At 62.2% G+C, this 19,172-nt stretch overlaps 1 protein-coding gene across 6 annotated transcripts in view; it reads left to right on the top strand.

The window, feature by feature from the left end:
* Positions 1-19,172, top strand: part of SNED1 (sushi, nidogen and EGF like domains 1) — a 52,857-nt gene that overhangs the window by 27,065 nt on the left and 6,620 nt on the right. For 4 of the 6 annotated variants that reach the window (XM_045845856.1, XM_045845854.1, XM_045845851.1 and 1 more), the window contains exons 17-28: positions 2,707-2,820; positions 3,845-3,958; positions 4,862-4,975; positions 5,381-5,674; positions 6,555-6,738; positions 8,233-8,345; positions 9,157-9,438; positions 10,519-10,663; positions 10,751-10,836; positions 12,123-12,215; positions 16,140-16,256; positions 16,703-16,790. In XM_045845856.1, the coding sequence (XP_045701812.1) occupies positions 2,707-2,820; positions 3,845-3,958; positions 4,862-4,975; positions 5,381-5,674; positions 6,555-6,738; positions 8,233-8,345; positions 9,157-9,438; positions 10,519-10,663; positions 10,751-10,836; positions 12,123-12,215; positions 16,140-16,256; positions 16,703-16,790 (1,744 nt within the window). Of the gene's footprint in view, positions 1-2,706; positions 2,821-3,119; positions 3,137-3,384; positions 3,482-3,844; positions 3,959-4,861; positions 4,976-5,380; positions 5,675-6,554; positions 6,739-8,232; positions 8,346-9,156; positions 9,439-10,518; positions 10,664-10,750; positions 10,837-12,122; positions 12,216-16,139; positions 16,257-16,702; positions 16,791-19,172 lie in introns of all 6 variants that reach the window. The other 2 variants (XM_045845857.1, XM_045845855.1) reach the window with 2 other exon arrangements.

The raw sequence follows: 19,172 nt of genomic DNA, 5'->3' as shown, positions 1-19,172 counted from the left end.
AAATAGATAAACCTCTAATAAGACCAATCAATAAAAAAGGAAAAATTGGCAATATCAGAATGACAGAAGAGACATCACTAAAGATCCTACCAATATTTAAAGGACAACAGGAGATATCGTGACTTTAGGTCAAGATATCTGGCAACCTAGAAGAAATGGATGAATAAGGTATTCAAGGGAAAGAGACAAATTACCAGAACTGGCAGAAGAAGAAATAGAAAATATGAATATCCTATATTCATACTTGTAATTTACAAATGTGTTTAATTTGTAATAAAAATCGTCCTGCAAAGAAAATGGAAGGATCAGATTTTCAGAACACTGGTGGGTTTTATCAAGCATTTAGGAAAGGAATAATACCCTCTATGAACTCTTTGGAAAACACAGAAGGAAGGAGCATTTCTCTACTCGTCTTATGAGACCAAAACTAGACAGAGACACTATAAAAAATGAAGTTACAGATCAGAACACATTCCTTATGACATAAATGCAAAAACCCTAACAAAATATTACTAAATGAAACCCAGCACTATGTGAAAAAAAGATAACACAGGCCATGGTTTGACGTGTGAATACCAATTAGTGTGATTCATCGTCTTAGGAGAGAAAAGAGAAAACCATACAATCACCTCAACAGATGCAGAAGAATCATTTGACTGAATTCAACTATTATTAAAAATTCTTAATAAACTAAGAGTAGAAGAGAATTTCTTCAACCTGATAAAGGGCACCCAAGAGCCGACAAAAAATAGTTCATGGTAACAGGCTTTCCGCCATCATCAGTAACGAGGTGAAGGGCCCGCCTCACCACTGCCTGCAGCGAGGTCCTGGACCCCAGACGGGCCACAGGCAAGAAGGGGAAATAAAAGGCGTATCTATAAAAGGGAAGGAGTAAGGAGGACACAATCATTAACATTGCAAATCCTAAGGAGATTCTACAAAAAAAGCCACAGAACTAATAAGTGAATTCCACTAGATCACAGCATACAGTCAATACGCAGAACCAATTATATTTTCAGATTCTAGCAGTGAACTCTTGGGAAAGGAAATGAAACAAAATTATATAATAGTATCAAACACATGAAAAACTTCTAAGTGTGAAACTCATGAACATACATGTAAGACTGCAAATGTCTCTAAAAAGCGTGAGAAAATCTTCGCGATGTCTGGAATAAAGTGGTCACGCACTCGGGAAAATGTTACACTGGTTTCCCACTTATCACAATGCACAACAACTAATTCCCTTGGGAATTAAGGATTTAAATGCTTTTTTAACCATATATTTTTGTGTGGAAAATATAGGTAAGTAATTTTTTGGCCTTGGGGTAAGGAGAGAGTCCTTAAGCAAGAAAAAGAAAGCATTAACTATAAAAGAAAAAAGTGGACAAATTGCTGTGTAAAAACTAGGAACTTAAATTCATTATCAGCCTTAAAGAAGAAAGTGAAGTATAAGCTACAAAGCACTTTCAAGAATATATAGAGAACAATATGAACCAATGAGAAACGATGAACCCAACAGGAAATTTTGCAAAACACACGAACAAGCATTTCATGGGAGAGGGGTACACAAAGCCCCCAAATGCAGAGAATGCAGCAACCACCCAAATGCAGATCAAAAACACACGGACGTGCACTCAGTCGGCCACACTTCCAGGTCAAGGAGGCCCGTGTGTTGGTGAGGATGTGGGCCCGCAGCGTGTGTGAGGAAGTGTGAACTGTTCAAGCCCTTGAACACCACGTGGTGATTTGCCCGTCGAGCTGACTGTTCGTATACACGTGTCCCGGCAACTCCACTTCTCGGTGCCCGTCCACACCAGGAAGTAGGAAAGAAGACATACAGGGACATTTTTTTTGAGTAGCAAAAAGTCTAGAACCAACCCAAATATACACCAAACAAGAATCGATAAAGTATGATACAATCACGTGGAATATTATACAGCCTTGAAAAGGAGAGACCCACAGCGACAGGGAAATGTATTGTTAATGTGGTGTGGACAGAGGAGAGAACATATACCACAATACCCTGTCAATAAAGTTCATAAATAGCCAAAGCAAAGCCATATACAGTATTGTTGAGGCAATTCAACAATTGCCTCACTTAAATTTAAAGAGTCAACAGAGAGACACAGAGATTCGTGCCACACAGGGTGGGGAAGTACATGTGACCTCGGGAGCCTGTGGGTGTTCTAGCGCCCAGGTTGGGTGCAGGCCCAAGCGTCCTGTCATTACTGTTTATTCACTTAGATGTTAAGCATTCAAATTTAACCTTTCTAAAGTTAACATTTTAAATTCAGGAGCACAATTCCCAGTTTCAGAAAAACCGGGATGAACACTTTAAAGCAGAGGACTCAGCCCCATTTCACTGGTTTTATACATGACTGTTATTTATTGAATTGGCAAGACAGGGCCCGTCCCCCTGGAGCTGTGTGATTGAGTCCCCTCAATGATCCTGGGCATTATCCAGGGACAAGGCCCAGTGCCGAGTCCCTGGTCTGCAGTGTGCCTGCTCCTCCCATTGGGGGTGCCCTCCCCGGAGTCTGCCGCCTCCCAGTGCCACAGGGACATCACAGTCCACCCAGCTCCTGGGAACAAACTCACTCGTGGCCATCTTAACTTGGCTTCATGCCGCTGCCTCTAATAATGGCAGCACTGCTGTATTCTCGGGTCTCTCCTGGCGCTTGCAACCCGGGTACACCTCTCTCCCAGAAATCGACGAGTGCCAGTCGCAGCCGTGCCTGCATGGGGGCTCCTGCCAGGACCAAGTCGCCGGGTACCTGTGCGTCTGCAGCCCTGGCCATGAAGGAGCCCGCTGCGAGTTGGGTAAGACGCCCGGCCCTCCCCAAGGGGCAGCAGCTCCAGCAGCCCAGCCAGGACGTGAGGCACGGCGGTCCCCTACTGTGCTCATCTGCCCCAGCCACTCCTCTCCCTGCCTGGGCCCTGCCCATGTGCCCAGGCCCCTGCCAGCTCTCCCGCCGGCCCAGGGAGATTAGGAGCTCGGCTGGCAAATGCTGACTGACCTCTTCTGCTCCTGCAGACTCTGGCCCGGGGGCAGACAAGACGGAGCTGGGAGAGGTCAGGTCACAGTCCTGACGCCTGGCCGGTGTGCCGGACTGGTGGAGGGAGTGGGGAGTGCCAGGCGCACCGTGGGGCAAGCCCTGCCCAGCCCTGCCACCCGGGCTGGGCCCCGAGCCCCAGGGAAGGCCAGGCCTGGATGTCCAGTCGGGGCCCCTGCAGAGCCTGGGCATGAAGTATGGCAGCCGCCCGGGCGGGGGCTTTGCGGGGCTGGCAGTGGAGCAGGCAGGTGTGAGGCAGAGGCCTGGCGGTCGTGGAAGCCTGTGTGGGCCCCTTCGGGCCCGTGCAGCCCTGTGTCCTGTCTCTGGGGAGACGGACAAGTGCAGATATGGAGGCCCCTGCTGGGACCTCCCAGGGGCCTTTGGGTGCCAGAGCCCTGCAGGCCTCAGGGGAGTCCACTGCAAGGCCGGTCGGGGCTGTGCACGGGTGGGTCCCAGGCACCTGGTGCTCACCTGCACTTGGGACACCTCAGACACCCCAGGAAAACCTGTCTTCTACAAGCGCAGACCCTGGGCCTTCAGAGAGCACAGGGGAGAGGCTGTGGCCCCCGTGGCCCCGCTGGACGGGTCCCCTGGGGGGCAGGGCCCCAGGGGTGAGGAGTGAGGGGCGGGCCGAGTGTCTGCCAAGGGTGAGGGAGACTTCACCCCGCAGGGCCCACGCCACCCCTGCCCGGCCTCTCTCTTCGCCGCCCCTTCCCTTCTTCCCGCTGTCCTCTCCTCCCTCCCCCAGACACCCCCTTGCCGCTCGGGCCCACTCTCTGGGTGTTCTCCAGAGGTGGACGCCTGCGACTCCAGCCCCTGCCAGCACGGAGGCCGGTGCGAGAACAGCGGCGGGGCCTACCTGTGCATCTGCCCAGAGGGCTCCTTCGGCTACCACTGCGAGACAGGTGAAGAGCCCGGGTGCCCTTCCCCTGCCGCCCCTGGACGGCCAGGCTCACTGCAGCCCCGGGTCCAAGCAGCTGCCATTCCCCACGCCTGGAACAGTCCCCCATCGGCCTGTGGCAGGGCCTCCTCCCTCCCAGGAGAGGCCTGCCCCGACTGCCCTGACCGCTGATATGCACCCCCCTCCCCCGCCCCCTGCCCTTGGGGTTGTTGCCTCAGCCAGACCTCCCCCGCTCGTGGTCCTGCCACCCTCCTAGAACGGGCACGTCCTTCGGGGCAGGCGCACCCCTAGCCCCTGTGGGCCTGGCTGGCAGCACACAGCTGTACAGGGTGGGTGGGGCTCCTAAGGACAAGGCCTGTGCCCCAGGCCTGCAGTGCACAGGACTCTGCCTGGGGACAGGCACAGGTGGACTGTCTCTATCCAGGCCTGGGGCGGGCAGGGGCCCCGGAGGACAGGGCAGCAGCTGTGACAGTGATTAGTGACTTGCTGTGTGTTTGCAAGTGTTTCTTGGGGCCGTGCTGGGGACTGCAGGCCCCGCCCTGGTCCAGGACCTCGGGTCCACAAGGGGCACCCACAGCTGCAGTGCAGGGGGAGGGCATGGAGGGGCCAGCACTGTGTCCCCCACACCCCAATTCACTGCCCACCGGGGCTCCCTGGCTTGGGGCTGTGGCAGGATGGCCTGGCTCGCAGTCCAAAGGCCACACCTGCCTCCCTCAGGCCCCGTCCCGCCGACCTGGAGTGCTCCCTCCCCCACTCCCACCTCCCACCTCTGACAGCAGCACCATGTCCACCCTCAAGCACACACACACAGGAACCACCTGGTCCCCCAGGAGCAAGGCCCAGGACACAGCAGGGGCAGGAGGCCTGGACACACCCCAGAACTCACTGCTGCTTCCTTCTCCCGCAGTGAGTGACCCCTGCTTCTTCAGCCCCTGTGGGGGCCGTGGCTACTGCCTAGCCAGCAATGGGTCCCACAGTTGTACCTGCAAAGTGGGCTACACGGGCAAGGACTGTGCCAAAGGTGAGGCACGGGGCACCACCACGGTGTGCTGGGGGCTCCCTTCTCCCCTCGGGGGGCAGCACATACCCCAGAGGACAGGCCAAGGGTCCAAGGACCCCCCAAAAGGGCAGAGCATCTAATCAGTTGCTTATTCAGGCTGTGCCCAAGAAGCAAGGAAGGGCACATGAGCCCCGGAAGCCTGAACACGGTCACGCGTGCACACGGGCCCCTCCCACAGCAAGGGCCAGGAGCCAAAATGAAGGAGTCCCCTGCAGCGTCAGGAGCGTGCCCCACCAGCAGTGCCCACGTCCGCCCCAGGGCAGCCAGGCCCCGGGGTCAACGGGCTGGGCTCCACCTTGGGGGCCGGCGTTTCCATGGCCGACGGCTGACCACCCCCTTCCCTTGTTCTTGACCGAAACCCTGAAGAGCTCTTCCCACCAACGGCCCTCAAGGTGGACCGAGTGGAGGAGAGCGGGGTCTCCATCTCCTGGCGCCCACCTGAAGGCCAGGCCGCCAGGCAGATGCTGGACGGGTACGCAGTCACCTACGCCTCCTCCGACGGCTCCTTCCGCCGCACGGACTTTGTGGACCAGAGCCGCTCCTCCCACCAGCTGCGGGCCCTGGCGGCGGGCAGGGCCTACAACATCTCCATCTTCTCGGTCAAACGGAACACCAACCGGAACGACATCAGCAGGCCCGTGGCACTGCTCGCCCACACGCGTGAGTCTGCCCAGGCGCCGTCTGCCCCAGACGCGGGCCAGGCACGAAGGCGGGAGGAGACCAGGCTGGGGGAGGAGGGGGGTGCTCCCTGAGAAGGTGCGGGGTGAGCCAGCCCACACGTAGGGGGCTGGGGGATAGCCTGGGTGTTAGGAGGCCGCCCTGACACTGCTGCTGCTGCTGCTGCGATGGGAGGAGTGGGGGGCCACGGGACAGTGGGGAGGGCCGTCACGGGGCAGGGCAGTTGGAGGTGGTGGGGTGCCTGGTGATGGTGGAGAGCACTGGGGAACGCAGCCTGGGTGGGGAAGGGGGTGCTGCGGGCTCGAAGGAGGGGAGGGCTCGTCTGGAGCTTGGCTTCAGGCTGCTCGATAAGGGTCTGCTGGGCAAAGGCCCCTGGGAGGAAGAGGCCCCACTCCCCTCCACCCGTCAGAACGGGGTCTCTGCCAGGACACTAAGGTGGGGCAGGGGAAACCGCTGCCCCTGGGACTAGGGCCCTGCGGCGCCCGTCCCAGCTCCCGTGGCCCAGACCTGGCCACGCCCAGCCCCTCCCCTGGGTGTGGAGCCCTCTCCCGGCCTCAGGCAGCAGGCCCAGCCCTGCCCAGTCAGCCAGAGAAAGACAGGGGAGAGCCAGGCTCAGCAGGTGATGGCGGGCACCCTGCCCCTGCCCACTGGCCTCTGGTGGAGTTGGCTGGCCCGAGCAGTCCCCCAGGCAGGGGCCCGAGCAGTGTCCACCTGACCAGGTCCCCACTGTGGCCAAAGGACCATGCAGCAGGGGTCGGCGGGCCACTGCCTTGCTCGGCACCTCTCTGACTCCCAGCACCTCCCTGAGCACCCCCAGGAGTGAGGAGGTGCTGGTGAGGCTGAACAACCCTCTGCCCCCCAGGACCCCGCCCTGTCGAGGGCCTTGAGGTCACCAACGTGACGGCCAGCGCCATCTCCGTGAGGTGGGCTCTGCACAGGACCCGCCACGCCACCGTCAGCGGTGTCCGTGTGTCCATCCGCCATCCCGAGGCCCCAGAGGACCAGTCCACCGATGTGGACAGGAGTGTGGACACGTTCACGTTTGGGTGAGGGGCTGGCCAGTCTCCCCCTCTCCCTCCCAGCCCTCCTGTCCACCTGGCACCTGGTGTCCACGCCAGGCAGGGCCATCCTCAGCCCCAGGCTCACTCTGCCTCCTCACGGGGCTGCTAGATGGGGGTTAAAGGTCCTAAAAGATCAGGGATGCCCTGAAGCCCGGGGCGGTGTCCTCCTGCCCAGAGCGAGGCAGCCCGGCCCCCTGGGGGCCGGCCCAGTCACCCGGACGGCCTGAGAGGGGGACAGCGGGCGAGCGACGCGTTCAGACCTTCAGCTGAGCACGCACACTTCTTGTGCCCAGTTATTACAAGTTCAAGATCAGGAATAACGAAAACTCAAATGAACTGCTGATTGAAACAGCCCCTTGCACAACCCACACGGGGTCTCGGGCGCAAGGCCCCTTGGGGTCACGGGCACGGCGGAGGCCTGGGTTGTTCCGACCCTGCGTGGCCAGGCGGTGCTGGACGACAGAGTGAGGGGGGGCTGGCTGCCAGTGTCCAGGGAGGGATGGCCCCGGCCCCACGGTGCCCCGGGTGCAGGGGCCTGCAGAGCAGACACGGCTGTGGCAGAGGAGACTCCCATCCAGTGACCGCCTCTGACGGCAGACGTCCAGGTGGGCTCCGCGGGGCAGCGTAGCAGTGTGCAGCCTGAGCAGGTGGGGGGCCAAGGTCACGGGGGGGAGGTGCGGGTGCCACGCGCACAGGGCCCTGGGCACCCTTCGGCCTACACACGCACTGGAACATCTCTAATCTGCATATTCATCAAGACCGGTTTTTCCCGCTGTGTCTGTTGTCTCCAACCAGATGGTCGTCTGTGCTGGAGACGAGACTCTGGTTCCCTTAAGTGTTGCCGTGACTTTTCTTGATTTGCATCCTGCCCGCTTCCAAAGAATGATATGACTGTGTCGGGGTCCCCAAGACCACCCCTGGCTCGTTGGGAGGGCTCCCAGGATGCAGCTGAGGCCACACGCACAGCTGACCCGTGACAAAGAAACGTCACCGCACACGGGAGGGGAGAGGCCCACAGGGAGAAGTAGGGGTGTGGCGTGAGCTCCCAGAGCCCCCTGCCCCCCGTGGAGCCAGCAGCTGTGATGACACGTGTGAGGGGCCCATGGAGACATGGCGCCCAGGGTTGTGGGGCTGGTCCCGGGTGCCCTCTGCCTGCGGAGGTCCCAGGCCCCAGGAGGAGGCGTGAACCAGCCCTTGCAGAAGCGTTCGGGGCAGGGAGGCCGCCTGGGAATTCCAGCCAGGGGCCCCTCTGCCGTCTGAACACAAGCCTGTGCCCCCTCGGCCTCTCGCTGCTCCAGACGGCAGCTTCCCGCTGAGGAGCACCCAGGTCTCGGGCCACGAACCCGCCTTCACAGAGGCCACCGGGGCCATCAGCAGCGGGGCCACCCACAGCCCCGGTCACCCCTGCTGTGGAGGAGCCGCAGTCCGGGGCAGGGCTGGACACGACGCCCGAAACCGTCCTGCCCTCTCTCTCTGCAGGGCTCTGCTGCCTGGAAGGAGGTACACCATCCGGGCGACCGCCCTCGGTGGGCTGGGGGGACAGGAGCGCCCCACCGAGAGCCTGGCCTCTGCCCCACTGCGCGCATGGACCCGTGAGTGCACAGTGTGGCCGAGCGCGCGGGCAGGGCCCTCGGGGGCTCTCCGCCCCAGCCCCACGCCGTCCTCGCCAGAGAGGCCGACACCGGACGCCAGAGCTGCAGCCCTGGCTGCGCGCGCCCCACAGGGCGGCGTGCCCAGAGCTCTGGCCCTCCTGCGGGGACGCCCTCACGCCCAGTGGCTCTTGAGCTCCTCACACACGGGGTCGCCGAGCGAAGGGCCGGAGGGGCCTCGGTGAGGATGCCGCGCTGTGGGCCCTGCGGAGCCCCGTGATGCCTCACGGGGAGCAGACCGGCCCTCACTGCCCCCTCCCGCCCAGCTCGTGGGTCGGGTGAGCACCACGCTGCCGATGGTGAACACGCGCACCAGGTGGGGGCGGGGACAAGTAAGTGTCCCGGGGAGAGGGGAGGTGTGAGCAGGGCCTGGCCGGTGGGGCAGGGGTCAGCCCAGGCGGAAGCCCCCGCTTGGACCCTGCGTGCTGGGCCTACTCCCCTTACCTGCGTCCCAGGGGAAGGGGTGTGTGGCCAGGCTCAAGCGTGTTGGAAGTTTCACACAGGAGGGGGTGCTGACGGTGAGCAGGTTCGGGGCCTTGCTGGGTGCTGGTGGGCGGCACTGTGGGGGTGACTCTCAGGGCAGGAGGAGGTGCTGCAGGCCCCCCCAATCCTTCAGGACCACCGCGACGTCTACAGTAACTAAATCTGGCTTCAAATGAGGCTTCGGCAGTCTGTGTCAGGTCTTTAAACTGTGTCCTGGGCGTGCAACCCCATCAGTCTCCTTCACCCCCTCCCCTCTCTGTGCCTCTTCTAGGGCCTCTGCCGCCAGCAAACCTGACCGCCGCCCGAGTCACGGCCACCTCTGCCCACATGGTCTGGGACGCGCCCGCTCCAGACACTCCCCTGGAGGCATACGTCATCAACGTGACTACCAGCCAGAGCACCAAGAGCCGCTACATCCCCAATGGGAGGCTGGTCTCCTACACGGTGCGGGACCTGCTGCCCGGGCGGCGGCACCAGCTCTCGGTGACGGCCGTGCAGGGCACGGAGGGCGGCGAGCTGCACAGCGAGCCTGCACACCTTTACATCATCACCTGTGAGTGCCGGGCTGCAGGCCCAGGGTGGCCATGAGGGTCACCTGTTCCCCAAGACCCTCACCTAGCACGACTACGCTGTCTGTCCAAGGGACCTCAGACAGGCGGCCTGGACCGGGCCCGAGTTACCGCGGGAGAGCGTGTGTGTGAAGAGCAGTGGGTTCACACGGTCGGGGCTGGGCCAGTACAGCGGGACTCGGAAAAGGCCCATTTTGCTCCCCACCTCTTACCGTCCACCCCTACGGGCCCAGACGGGCTGAGCAGTGGTCACAGGGCACCCCTGAAAACAGGTGCCGAGAACACGCAGCGTGGAGGGGCCCGGGGAGCAGCCTTGCAGCCGGGCCGAGCACGAGGGGTCGCTGGGCGCGGCAGGGGAGAGGCCAGGACAGGCGCAAAAAGGGGGTGCAGCTCGGGAGCGGGAAGGCTCCAGAGGGCTGTACGAAGGATGTGGGCCCGCCCCCAAATGCAGAGGCCCTCGGGTCCCACTGGGGCCCTGCAGGGCCCTGCTCCCGCTTTAAAGCCTCCTCAAGGCGCTGGGGAAGGCGGCGTGTCTGAGCAGGCAGCCTGCCCGGAGAGCCGGACCCAGCTCCGCTCCAGGTGCACCCGCCGGGGCAGCAGGGCGGGCCGGCCCCTCTGCGAGCTGGCCAGACGAGGGGGAGCTCCCGGGGGCGGGGAGAGAACTGAATCAGGTACTTAGGGGACACGGGTAGGTGACAAGAACCCACAGAGCAGCCACACCATTACTCTCAGGGCAAGTGTGGGTGGGGCCTCCGCCAAGGGAGCCCAGTGGGTGGAGTCCTGGCCCCGCCCTGAAGGTGGAGAACCCGGGCCCTGGGGGGAGCCAGGACCAGCCCCTCAACACAGCCCAGCAGTGTCTGCTCCCCAGCAGGGACGCCGTGGTCCCTCCTTGGGGGCGGTGGGTTCCAGGGCTTCTCAGCCACGAAGACGCCACTGGCCACGGGGACGGCCCGGCCCCCTCAGCTCTCTGGCGCTGGGGAAGTGGGGCGGGGTGAGGCAAGGGGAGCCCCAGACCTGCCTCGCGTGGCCAACACTCCCTCCGTGTCACCCGCTGCCGCCCTCAGCCCCGAGGGACAGTGCTGACCGGCGCTGGCAACGGGAGGGACTCCACCCGCGGGTGCTCAGAAACAGACCGGCCCCTGGGCGCCTGCCAGAGCTGCGTCTGCTCAACGACCGAGGGGCCCCCGAAACGCCCACCCAGGCGCCCAGGTACCCACCTCCGCCATCAGCGCCCCCGGGGTCGCCTGGTACGGCCCCAGGCACAGAGCTCCGCGTGCTGACCCGGTGACTCGCCAGCAGGTCCTCGGAGCTCGTGGACAGCAGAGGGCGAGTGAGCGCCCAGCTCAGCGGCGCCCCTGGCCAGTCAGCCCCCGCGAGACCACGTGAGTGCCTCGGGCAGCCCTGGCGGCCTCACTGCCACCCGCCTGGCCCCAGCGCGGGATGGCACCAGAGGCTCTGGGCCACGGGGCCAGCACGCAGAGTCCGTGCCCCGGAGTCACGGGGCTTTCCCGAGGCAGCCGCCTGGGTGAGGGTGCGGGCTGCTGGCTGTGCACGTGATGGGACGACAGTGGGTGTGTCAGAAGCTCCCCCGGCCAGGCCGGGACCGGACCAGGGCATTGCTGGAGAGCTAGACAGGAGGGCGTGACCAGGTCTGAGGTACTGCCATTCAGAGTGGCCCTCGGACCAACGCAACTCCGCCAACAAGGAGCAGGTGACAGGCACGCACATCGTGGTCCCAGGAGCTCACAGCCCATCACGTTGAGGTCATGACCCAGGTTGGGAGCAGAGTCTTTGGGTTTAGGTCCTGCAGGGCCCGAACTAGTAGGGCCACCTGCAGCACCCACTGCGCCTCTCTACCCGGCCCAGAGGCACAGGGCGTGAGTGACAGGCCCAGACGCCCTGGCCCCTCACACCTAGCATAGCAGGGCCCCCCACTCAGAAATCCAGATGGGGAGGCCCACAGGCTCCCCAGGCCGCGCCCTCAGCACCAAACCGGCCCCACCCTCAGAGATAAGGCAGACAACCTCATCACCACCCAGTGAGAAGTCTCCGCCCACAGCAGCGTTCCCAGGCGGGGAACAGAGTGTGCCAGGCAGTGATGAGGGCGGGCAGGGTGTCCGCGGTCTGCGGTGACGGGGACAGGGGAGGGTGAGGGCAGGGACCTGCAGAGAAGATGGCTTGCAGTAAGAGGTGGCCAAGTGTGCAGATACGAGGTGGGAGGAGGGATGATTGCCCCCCAAGACGCCGAGGGTGGCAGGGGAGGAGAGGAGAGTTGGAAGGATGTTTGGAAGGCTGAGGCCAGGAGGTCAGGCAGGAGATCGAGCCCTGCCTCAGGCCACTGGTGACCTTCACTGAGAAGCTTCGGCAGGGGCGGCAGTGGAAGCCGGCCCTGCAGAGTGCGGGGCCGGAGCAGAGGGCTGGGCCTGGGGGAAAGGAGGTCCTATGGGAGACGGGGCCAGCCCGTGGTTCTGTGCCCAAGCTGGGGAGCCAGCAGGTAAGTGAGCATCCTGCTCCCATCACACGGGGCTCCCATCAGCGACAGCCCTTTCCCCCCGCCCCCGCCCCCGCCCCCTGGGAGAGAAGCAGCTCAGGAAGGCCGCCCAGGGACGGTCCTGGGCGGGAGGCAGCAGGCTGTGTGGTCAGCACTGCGGGTCCCGGTTTCTCCTAGAACCCACGGTGCTGGTGCAGCTGGAAGACGCCCTCGAGCAGGCCAGCCCCGCCCCCCAGCTCCCCGAACACGACAGCGACAAGGACGTGGGAAGTAAGTCAACAGGAGCAGATTTCCAGGGCTGAGCACCTCGAGTGGGGGTGGGAGTGGGAGGCACAGGGCCCAGCCCAGGGGCAGGCAGAAGCCCCAGCCAGCAAGGAGGCACTGGCACCCCGTCCTACCACGACCTGCCCTGTCCCTCTGCACAGGGCAGGGCCCACCTTGCCCCCCGACCCCGGCCACCCTCGGAGGAGCATGCGGAGCAGCAGGGCAGGAATCAGTGGGGCAGGGAGTGCTGCGAAGGGCCAGGGGGGCCCCTGCCGGCAGTGGGCCCAGTCTCCCCAGCGCGCCCCCACCCTCCCGCGGGACAGTTCTGGCTGGAGTAGCCCTGCAGGCGTCACCCTGCAAGCGTCACCACAGGCAGGTCTCCTTGGACAGCACAGACCAGGCCCCGTTCTCCCTCTGCCCTGCTCTAACCCTCAGGGCTGTGTTTCCCTAGGGACAGTCCTCCCAGGGCCCAGCGGCCTTCTACTGGGTTAGCTGCAGGCTGAGACTGGGCTCACCCGCCCACTGGGCCTGCAGAAGGCAGAGTCCTCAGGAGCGAGCAGCCAAGCGCCCAGGATGCCCCCTTTGAGGGTGCAGGCCACTACAGGCCGGCTGCCAGCCCCTCGGACACTGTGTGCTCACGGCACCGGCACCACAGGGTGCACCTGCCCACGGTGATGCCACAGGCCGGGCGAGACCCGCGGCACCGTCAGCCACACGACCCCAAGAGGGCCGGTTTTCGGTGAGGCCGAGGCAGCCGGGGGCGCCAGTCACAGAGCAGTGAGGGGCCGCCGCTGGCTGGTGTTTCCCCCGGGGTGGCCTGTCAGCTGGTGTGCATCATGAAACTCAGGGACTCCAGGGAGGGGAACCGCTTCCTGGGCCCCAGGCGTCACTGCCACCTGCGGTGCTGGCCGACGCCAGGCGTGCGTGCTCGGGGGGTGGGGGGGTGTGCCACGGCGGGGCTTGACTGTGGTGGGAACAGGAAAACATCCGTAGGGCTGCGGGTGCTCACGGTCAGCCCTGGGCTCCAGTCTGCACCCCAGTCCGGGCCGGGCCGGGCCGGGCTGCGCCTCCGTCCGGTGGTTCAGTCAGGGACCGTTGCTGGATGAACGGCCTGTCGACCGTTGTGGAACAACGAGCCCATGGAACGAGCCTGTGGACCGTTCCATTTCACGGTGTGTGTGCCACCACCCCGTCAGGACTGAGGGGGGCGACGGTGCAGGCTGAGGCTGTGGCGACGGCGGCGCTCTGGTAAAACCCTGCTGTGTGGGCTGCAGGCTCAGGGCCGCTGCCCACGAGCAGCAGGGCCATCGGCCGTGTCTCTGCAGCCTGGTATTCCAAGTGCAGGGGTAAGGACAGCTGACAGGGCTCACACGCCCACAAAATATCTCTGGATAATTGTCATGTATAGTGTCTCAAGTTCATGTGGAGTTGGAAGGGATCCGGGAGAGCAAACACAATCCTATAGAAGCAGAGGGCTTGTACACCTCATTTCGAAACTCACCATGAAGCTATGGTCACCAGGCCAGGGTGTCCCTGGTGCAAGCAAGCACTTGCAGTCCGCGGGGCAGGCGTGCCCTCAGCGGCCGCCTGACTTTCTCAGCCAGGGTGCCCAGGCCTCTCGGCGGGGAAAGAAGAGCCCTCCGGACAAAGGGAGCTGGGGCAGCTGGGCGTCCACACACAGACAGAGGGAGCTGAACCCCTGCCTCACGTCCCACAGGACAGTAGTCAAGATGGCTCGGAGACCTACATGTAAGAGCTAACCCTATAAAACGCTTAGAAAAAATACAGGGTAAAGCTTCACGACCTTGGATTTGGCGAGGGAGTTTCAGCTGTGACACCAAGAGCATGAGCAGCAACATTAAAAGGCAACCTGGACTTCATCAACGTTTGAAAGTGCTTCGAAGGAGGTGAAAAGACAACCCACGGACTGGAAGAAGATGTCCGCAAGTCGTATCGGAAAAAGTGCTTTATCTACAATCTAGAAAAACACAACTAATAGCGAGCAGACAAATAACTTGAGAAATGAGCCAAGACTCTGAATAGACGCTTCGCCCAGGAAGATACCCAATGGCCAACAAGCCCAGGAAAAGATGCGGACGCCCTCAGTCACGGGAGCTCCCCGAGAGCCGCCAGGACGGCTGCAATAAACAGACGGAAGATGCGGGGGACTGGCGTGAACATCGGCGTGCAGCCACTTTGGGAAGAAAGGCTGGCCGTTCCTCAGGGAATTAAATGTCGAATCACCATATGACCCAGCGGCTCCACTCCTGCAGGGCTGAGCACCCAGGAGAAACCAACACACAAGTCCACAGGAGGACTTACACACAAATGCCCACAGCACGGTTCACAATCACCAAAGGCCAGAAATGACCCCATGGCCGTCAACCGACGGATGATGAACAGGGTGTGGTCCATCCACACAACGGAGCATTGCTGACCGCAGAAGGAGGGAGTTACTGTCACGCTGCGACACGGGAAGCTTGAGAGCGTTAAGCTAGGCGAAAGCAGCCTGTCACGGAGACCGCCAGCAGTGTGACTCCTTCACGTGCAAGTCCAGAACGGGTGACGTGAGACAGGAAGCAGATCGGTGGCGGCTCAGGGCTGGTGGGGGCGAGGGGGTCCCGGGGTGACGGCGAACAGGCGTGGGCTTCCCTGCTGAGCCGGGGGAAGTGCTCCGAGACTGACTGTTGTGGTGGGCGCGCACGCCCACACTGCACTGAAAAACAGTGAACAGCATACTGGAATGGGTCCGTCGTGTGGTGTACAAATTACGTCTCAGTACAGCTGTTTTAAAAACATAATGTGAACAACAGCATTTTGGATATCTCCTCAGTGTAGGAAAGTGGGGAAGGGAAATACATTTACCTATTTTCTTATATTTAAAAATAAATGAAACTAATAAAAAGTGTTAACTACGTGAGGGGGTACAAGAGTGAGGAAGTCAAAGGCCCGGAGCCCGGTGTGGATGTCTCCGAAGGCTCCTTCATGCGTCAGAAAGCAAGGGGACCCTGTTCAATGACACCCAAGGAAAAGCTACGCCTGACAAGGAAAGCAAACTAAACGCCCCAGGACAGCAGCCCCATAAGCCCCCTCACAGGGGCAAGCTCTCACAGGCACCCAAGTGGGGACCCGGCCCTCAACCCAGGCACCTGCCCTGCCTGACCAGGAATCAAACCGGCGACCCTTTGGTTTGCAGTCTGTTGCTCAACCCACTGAGCCGCACTAGCCAGGGCTAACATTTTAAATTAAAAATGGAAACAACATATATCTCGTCAAAGCTTACAGAAAAAAGACACAGCGGACCCTGAAAGGGAAAGCCAGGCCCACCCCTCCCTGGCAGCCACTAAGGGCCCTGCTTCTAGCTGCCAGCAGCATGGTAAAGGTGCCGCATGGGCGGGGGCTCGGGGGCGCGGGCCAGGCAGACAGCAGCCCACAGGGCACAGACGCCCCTGCGGGCTCAGGCACGGAGGGCCTCCTGGACTCACAGTGAGGGACTACCTGGGGCCAAGGACTTGGGAGACACAGGCGGCTTGGGGACTGGTCCCGGAGGACACGTGGGCTGCTGAGGGCAGGCACCAGCGTCCCGTGGAGAAGGAACTCTGTGCAGAGCCAACGTCGTCAGAGATGGGGGAGCGGGGGGCACTGGCCGGGGCAGGGCCGGGAGTCTCCTGAGGCCACCAGCTGCTGCCCACAATCTAAGCGGTGACTTGAGGCTTCCCACCATGGAGGACTCGGCACTGAGGGTCCCAGCAGAATCTCGGCTCAGACCCTGACCCTCAAGGTAGTGGGGTCAGAGCAGGCATCTGACCCACTGAAACGAGACACCCCAGGACTCAGCAGTTTGGGGGACCGCGGGAGGCGGCAACATGGCAGGGCTGGCAGGCCTTCCCCCGGGGCCCTGGGGACTGACCGCTCACGGCTGGTTTGCAGATGCCTCTGGGAACTGCACGGACAGCCCCTGCCAGAATGGAGGCACCTGCGTGCTGGGCGCGGACACCCACAGCTGTGACTGCAGCCCAGGGTTCAAGGGCAGACACTGCGAGCTGGGTAAGTCGGGGGCTGCCCAGCCCCATTCGTTATGCAGGTTGGGATGATACTGCTCGGCCCAGGGCAGGCTTGCCATGGGGACCGCAGACCCTGAGGTGTCCCAGACAGCTTCCGGGGGCCCAGGCAGGGAGGCTGGCAGGCTGCCCCCAAATGCAAGGGGGAAGGCCGCTGCCTAGAGAGAGGGGCCTGAGGTCGGAAAGCAAGGGGCACAGCAACAGCCGCCCCACAGTGAGAGGTGGGGGAGGGGCTGTTTTGGGCTCGGGGACCAAATGTGGTGGAGGGGGGGCCGGGCTGCAGGCCTCCCTCAGGGCACTTCTGGGCGGAGGCCAAAGACGGATGGACAGTGCGCCCCAAGGGGACCAGCGGCAGGGGCGCCCAAGGGTGTGGGCAGGGGGCAGCCAGGGCTCGAGCTGCTCGTGAGCCGTGGCCTCTCCTCTGCTCGGCAGCCTGCAAGAAGCTGCCCCAGCCCTGCACTCGGCTGTTCTCAGAGACCAGGTCCCTGCCGGTCTGGGAAGGAGGCGTCTGCCACCACGTGTGAGTCTCTCCTCCCCCTCGCCCCCACCACACCAGTGGGGTCCCCAGCCTGCTGAAGTGCCTGCACAGGCTCCAGCTCGGCCCACCCTCCCAGGCCCCTGAGGACTACGGGCAGTCACGGAAGGGGCCGGCTTTTGACCACCCCTTCCCGCCAGGTGACAGACTAGGAAACCGAGGCAGGAAGGCTGAACAACTTGTCTGAGTCCACACAGCTCAGGGGCAGAGGCACAGGAGGCCTGGGGCCCTGGCCCCTGGCTCCCAGCCTCTCGGACGGCATCAGCCCCCTTCCCTGGATGGCGGGTTCTCACTGCCACGGGTCCCCCCGAAAAGAACCTGCTGCACGTGAGGCCTGGAGTCTCGGTTCCGACGTGAAGCGATGACAAGGCCCTGGGCAACGCAGTCACGCCCGTTTCCCCACCCGTGAGACGGGCTCGCCTCTTAGGCCGGTCCAGGCTGACACGCCGACTGGGGCCCCACTCAGTCTGTCTGGGCAGCAAACACGTCCAAGCTCCTTCGTGCGCCGGCACGCCCACGGCCAGAGCAGCCCAAACCCCGCCCTCGGGTGCGTCCCCTCGAGAGGAGGGAGACAGCTGCCCAGAGAGCGCAGTGTGTTAGGCAGTGACCAGGGTGAAGGGCCAGGAGGGCCCAGGTGGGGACAGGCAGGGCCACTGCGGCATTAACAGTGTCAGCGTCAGCCTTGGGGAGAGAGTCCCAAGTGTTGGCTGCCCAGGCAGAGTCAGAGGCGTGCTTGTGAAAGGCTTCTGGTCTTTGTTCCGTGTGACCTGGGAGCAGTGACATGTTTGGTTACACGCTGTCAGATCCCTCTGGGTGGGACGCGGGAAGCCAAGGCCAGACTTGCTGTGGGCGTGGCCGCAAAGCCAGGGGTCACATCGCGCAGATGCAGGAGGTTCCCAGCCGCACGGGGACCGGGACTCTGTGTTCACACCCTCTGACCGTGGGTTCTGGGGAGGGCTGTCTGAAGGCACAGCGGCCACCAGCCGGGCTGTGCAGGGAGAGCCCAGCACGTGGCGACCTGCGGGGGCCGGAGGGGGAGCTGCCCCCAGTCCTTGACCCGGGAGCGACTCCCCGTCAGCAAGGGTCGGGTCTGCTTTCGGCCCAGTTGCTCATCCCCGGTTTTCACTGTGGGGGTCAGACCACATTTGAAAGTCACCAGCAATGTGACATTGCTGCTGTTTTCTACCTGTTACACCTGATCTTTGTCGCGTTTTTCCCCTTTCCTGACTGCTTCTGGATTATTCCACAGGATTCTGTTTTACCTCTCCTGGGGGCTCACTGGTTCTACTTCTTTGGCTAACTTGTAGCGGTTCTTGAGATTGGTAATGCGCTCGTCACAATGTCCCGGCATCCCTGTACTGAGGGGAAGACGCCCGTGACAGCTGACGTTAACCCTCCCCACGCATGCGCGAAACCACACCGTGTCTCGTCTTTCCGCTCAGCGGCATCTGAAGTGTGGAGGGCAGAGCCCCTCGAACTCCCCCGCCTGCCCGCCACCTCCAGCCCACAGCCCTCCCGCACCGCCCTCCGTGCTCTAAAGCCCGTGTGTGAGGGTCCCCCCAGCACGGCACGGGGCAGGGAGTGCCCCCAGCCACTTCCGTCCGGAAGGGCTTCACCCCCCTCCCCTCTGAAGGGGGCACGTGCTGGCTACGGAGCTCCTGGCTGGCGCTCCCGGCTGCCCCGCGGCACTCTGGAGAGGCCACTCCTCCGTCTCCGGGCCTGCCTGGTTTCAGACCCGACGACCCTGTGCCACGGGTCCCCGAGCCCTGGTGGCTGCTTCTGGGAACCCTGCCTGTGATGCGCTTCGGTGTGGTTGTGTGTGTGGTTGTGTGTGTGTGTGTGTTTGCTCTCTGGAGTGATGAGCCGGTTGTACCTCTGGGTTGTTAGCTTTCATCCAATTTGGAAAGTTTGGACCATTACTTCTTTCGAGTATCGTTTCCGTTCGTCCACTTCCTCTCCTCCTTCTGGGATTCCGACTCCCCACGTGCCAGACTTAGGCTGTCCCGCGGGTCACTGAGCCCCCTCCCGTCGTCCTCAGCCTCCCCCCACCGCATTTCGGGCAGACCCTGCTGCCAGGCCTCCACGTTCCCCACCCCGTGCTCCTGCGGGGTCTGACCTGCCGTCCCCTCAGGGACCGTTCGTCTCTCGGGCTCCGCTTCCCTCCTCGTGGGCGTGTTTCCTGCACGGCACCGGCCTGTGGAGCGGGTTTATAACAGACATTCTGAGGTTCTTTCTGCTGCGTCTGTCACTGCTCTCGTTTCTAGATGGTTTTCTGTTCTGTTATTTTTTGCCTGTTTAGGAGGTCTTGATTCTTTATATTAATTCTTTGAATGTCTTCTAATTTTTTGTCAAATGCTGGATGTTATA

Source organism: Phyllostomus hastatus, unplaced genomic scaffold (genome assembly GCF_019186645.2).
Source record: "Phyllostomus hastatus isolate PE091 unplaced genomic scaffold, TTU_PhHast_1.1 phas_contig_477, whole genome shotgun sequence".
NCBI lineage: Eukaryota > Metazoa > Chordata > Mammalia > Chiroptera > Phyllostomidae > Phyllostomus > Phyllostomus hastatus.
This window is presented reverse-complemented; position numbering and strand designations above follow the sequence as displayed.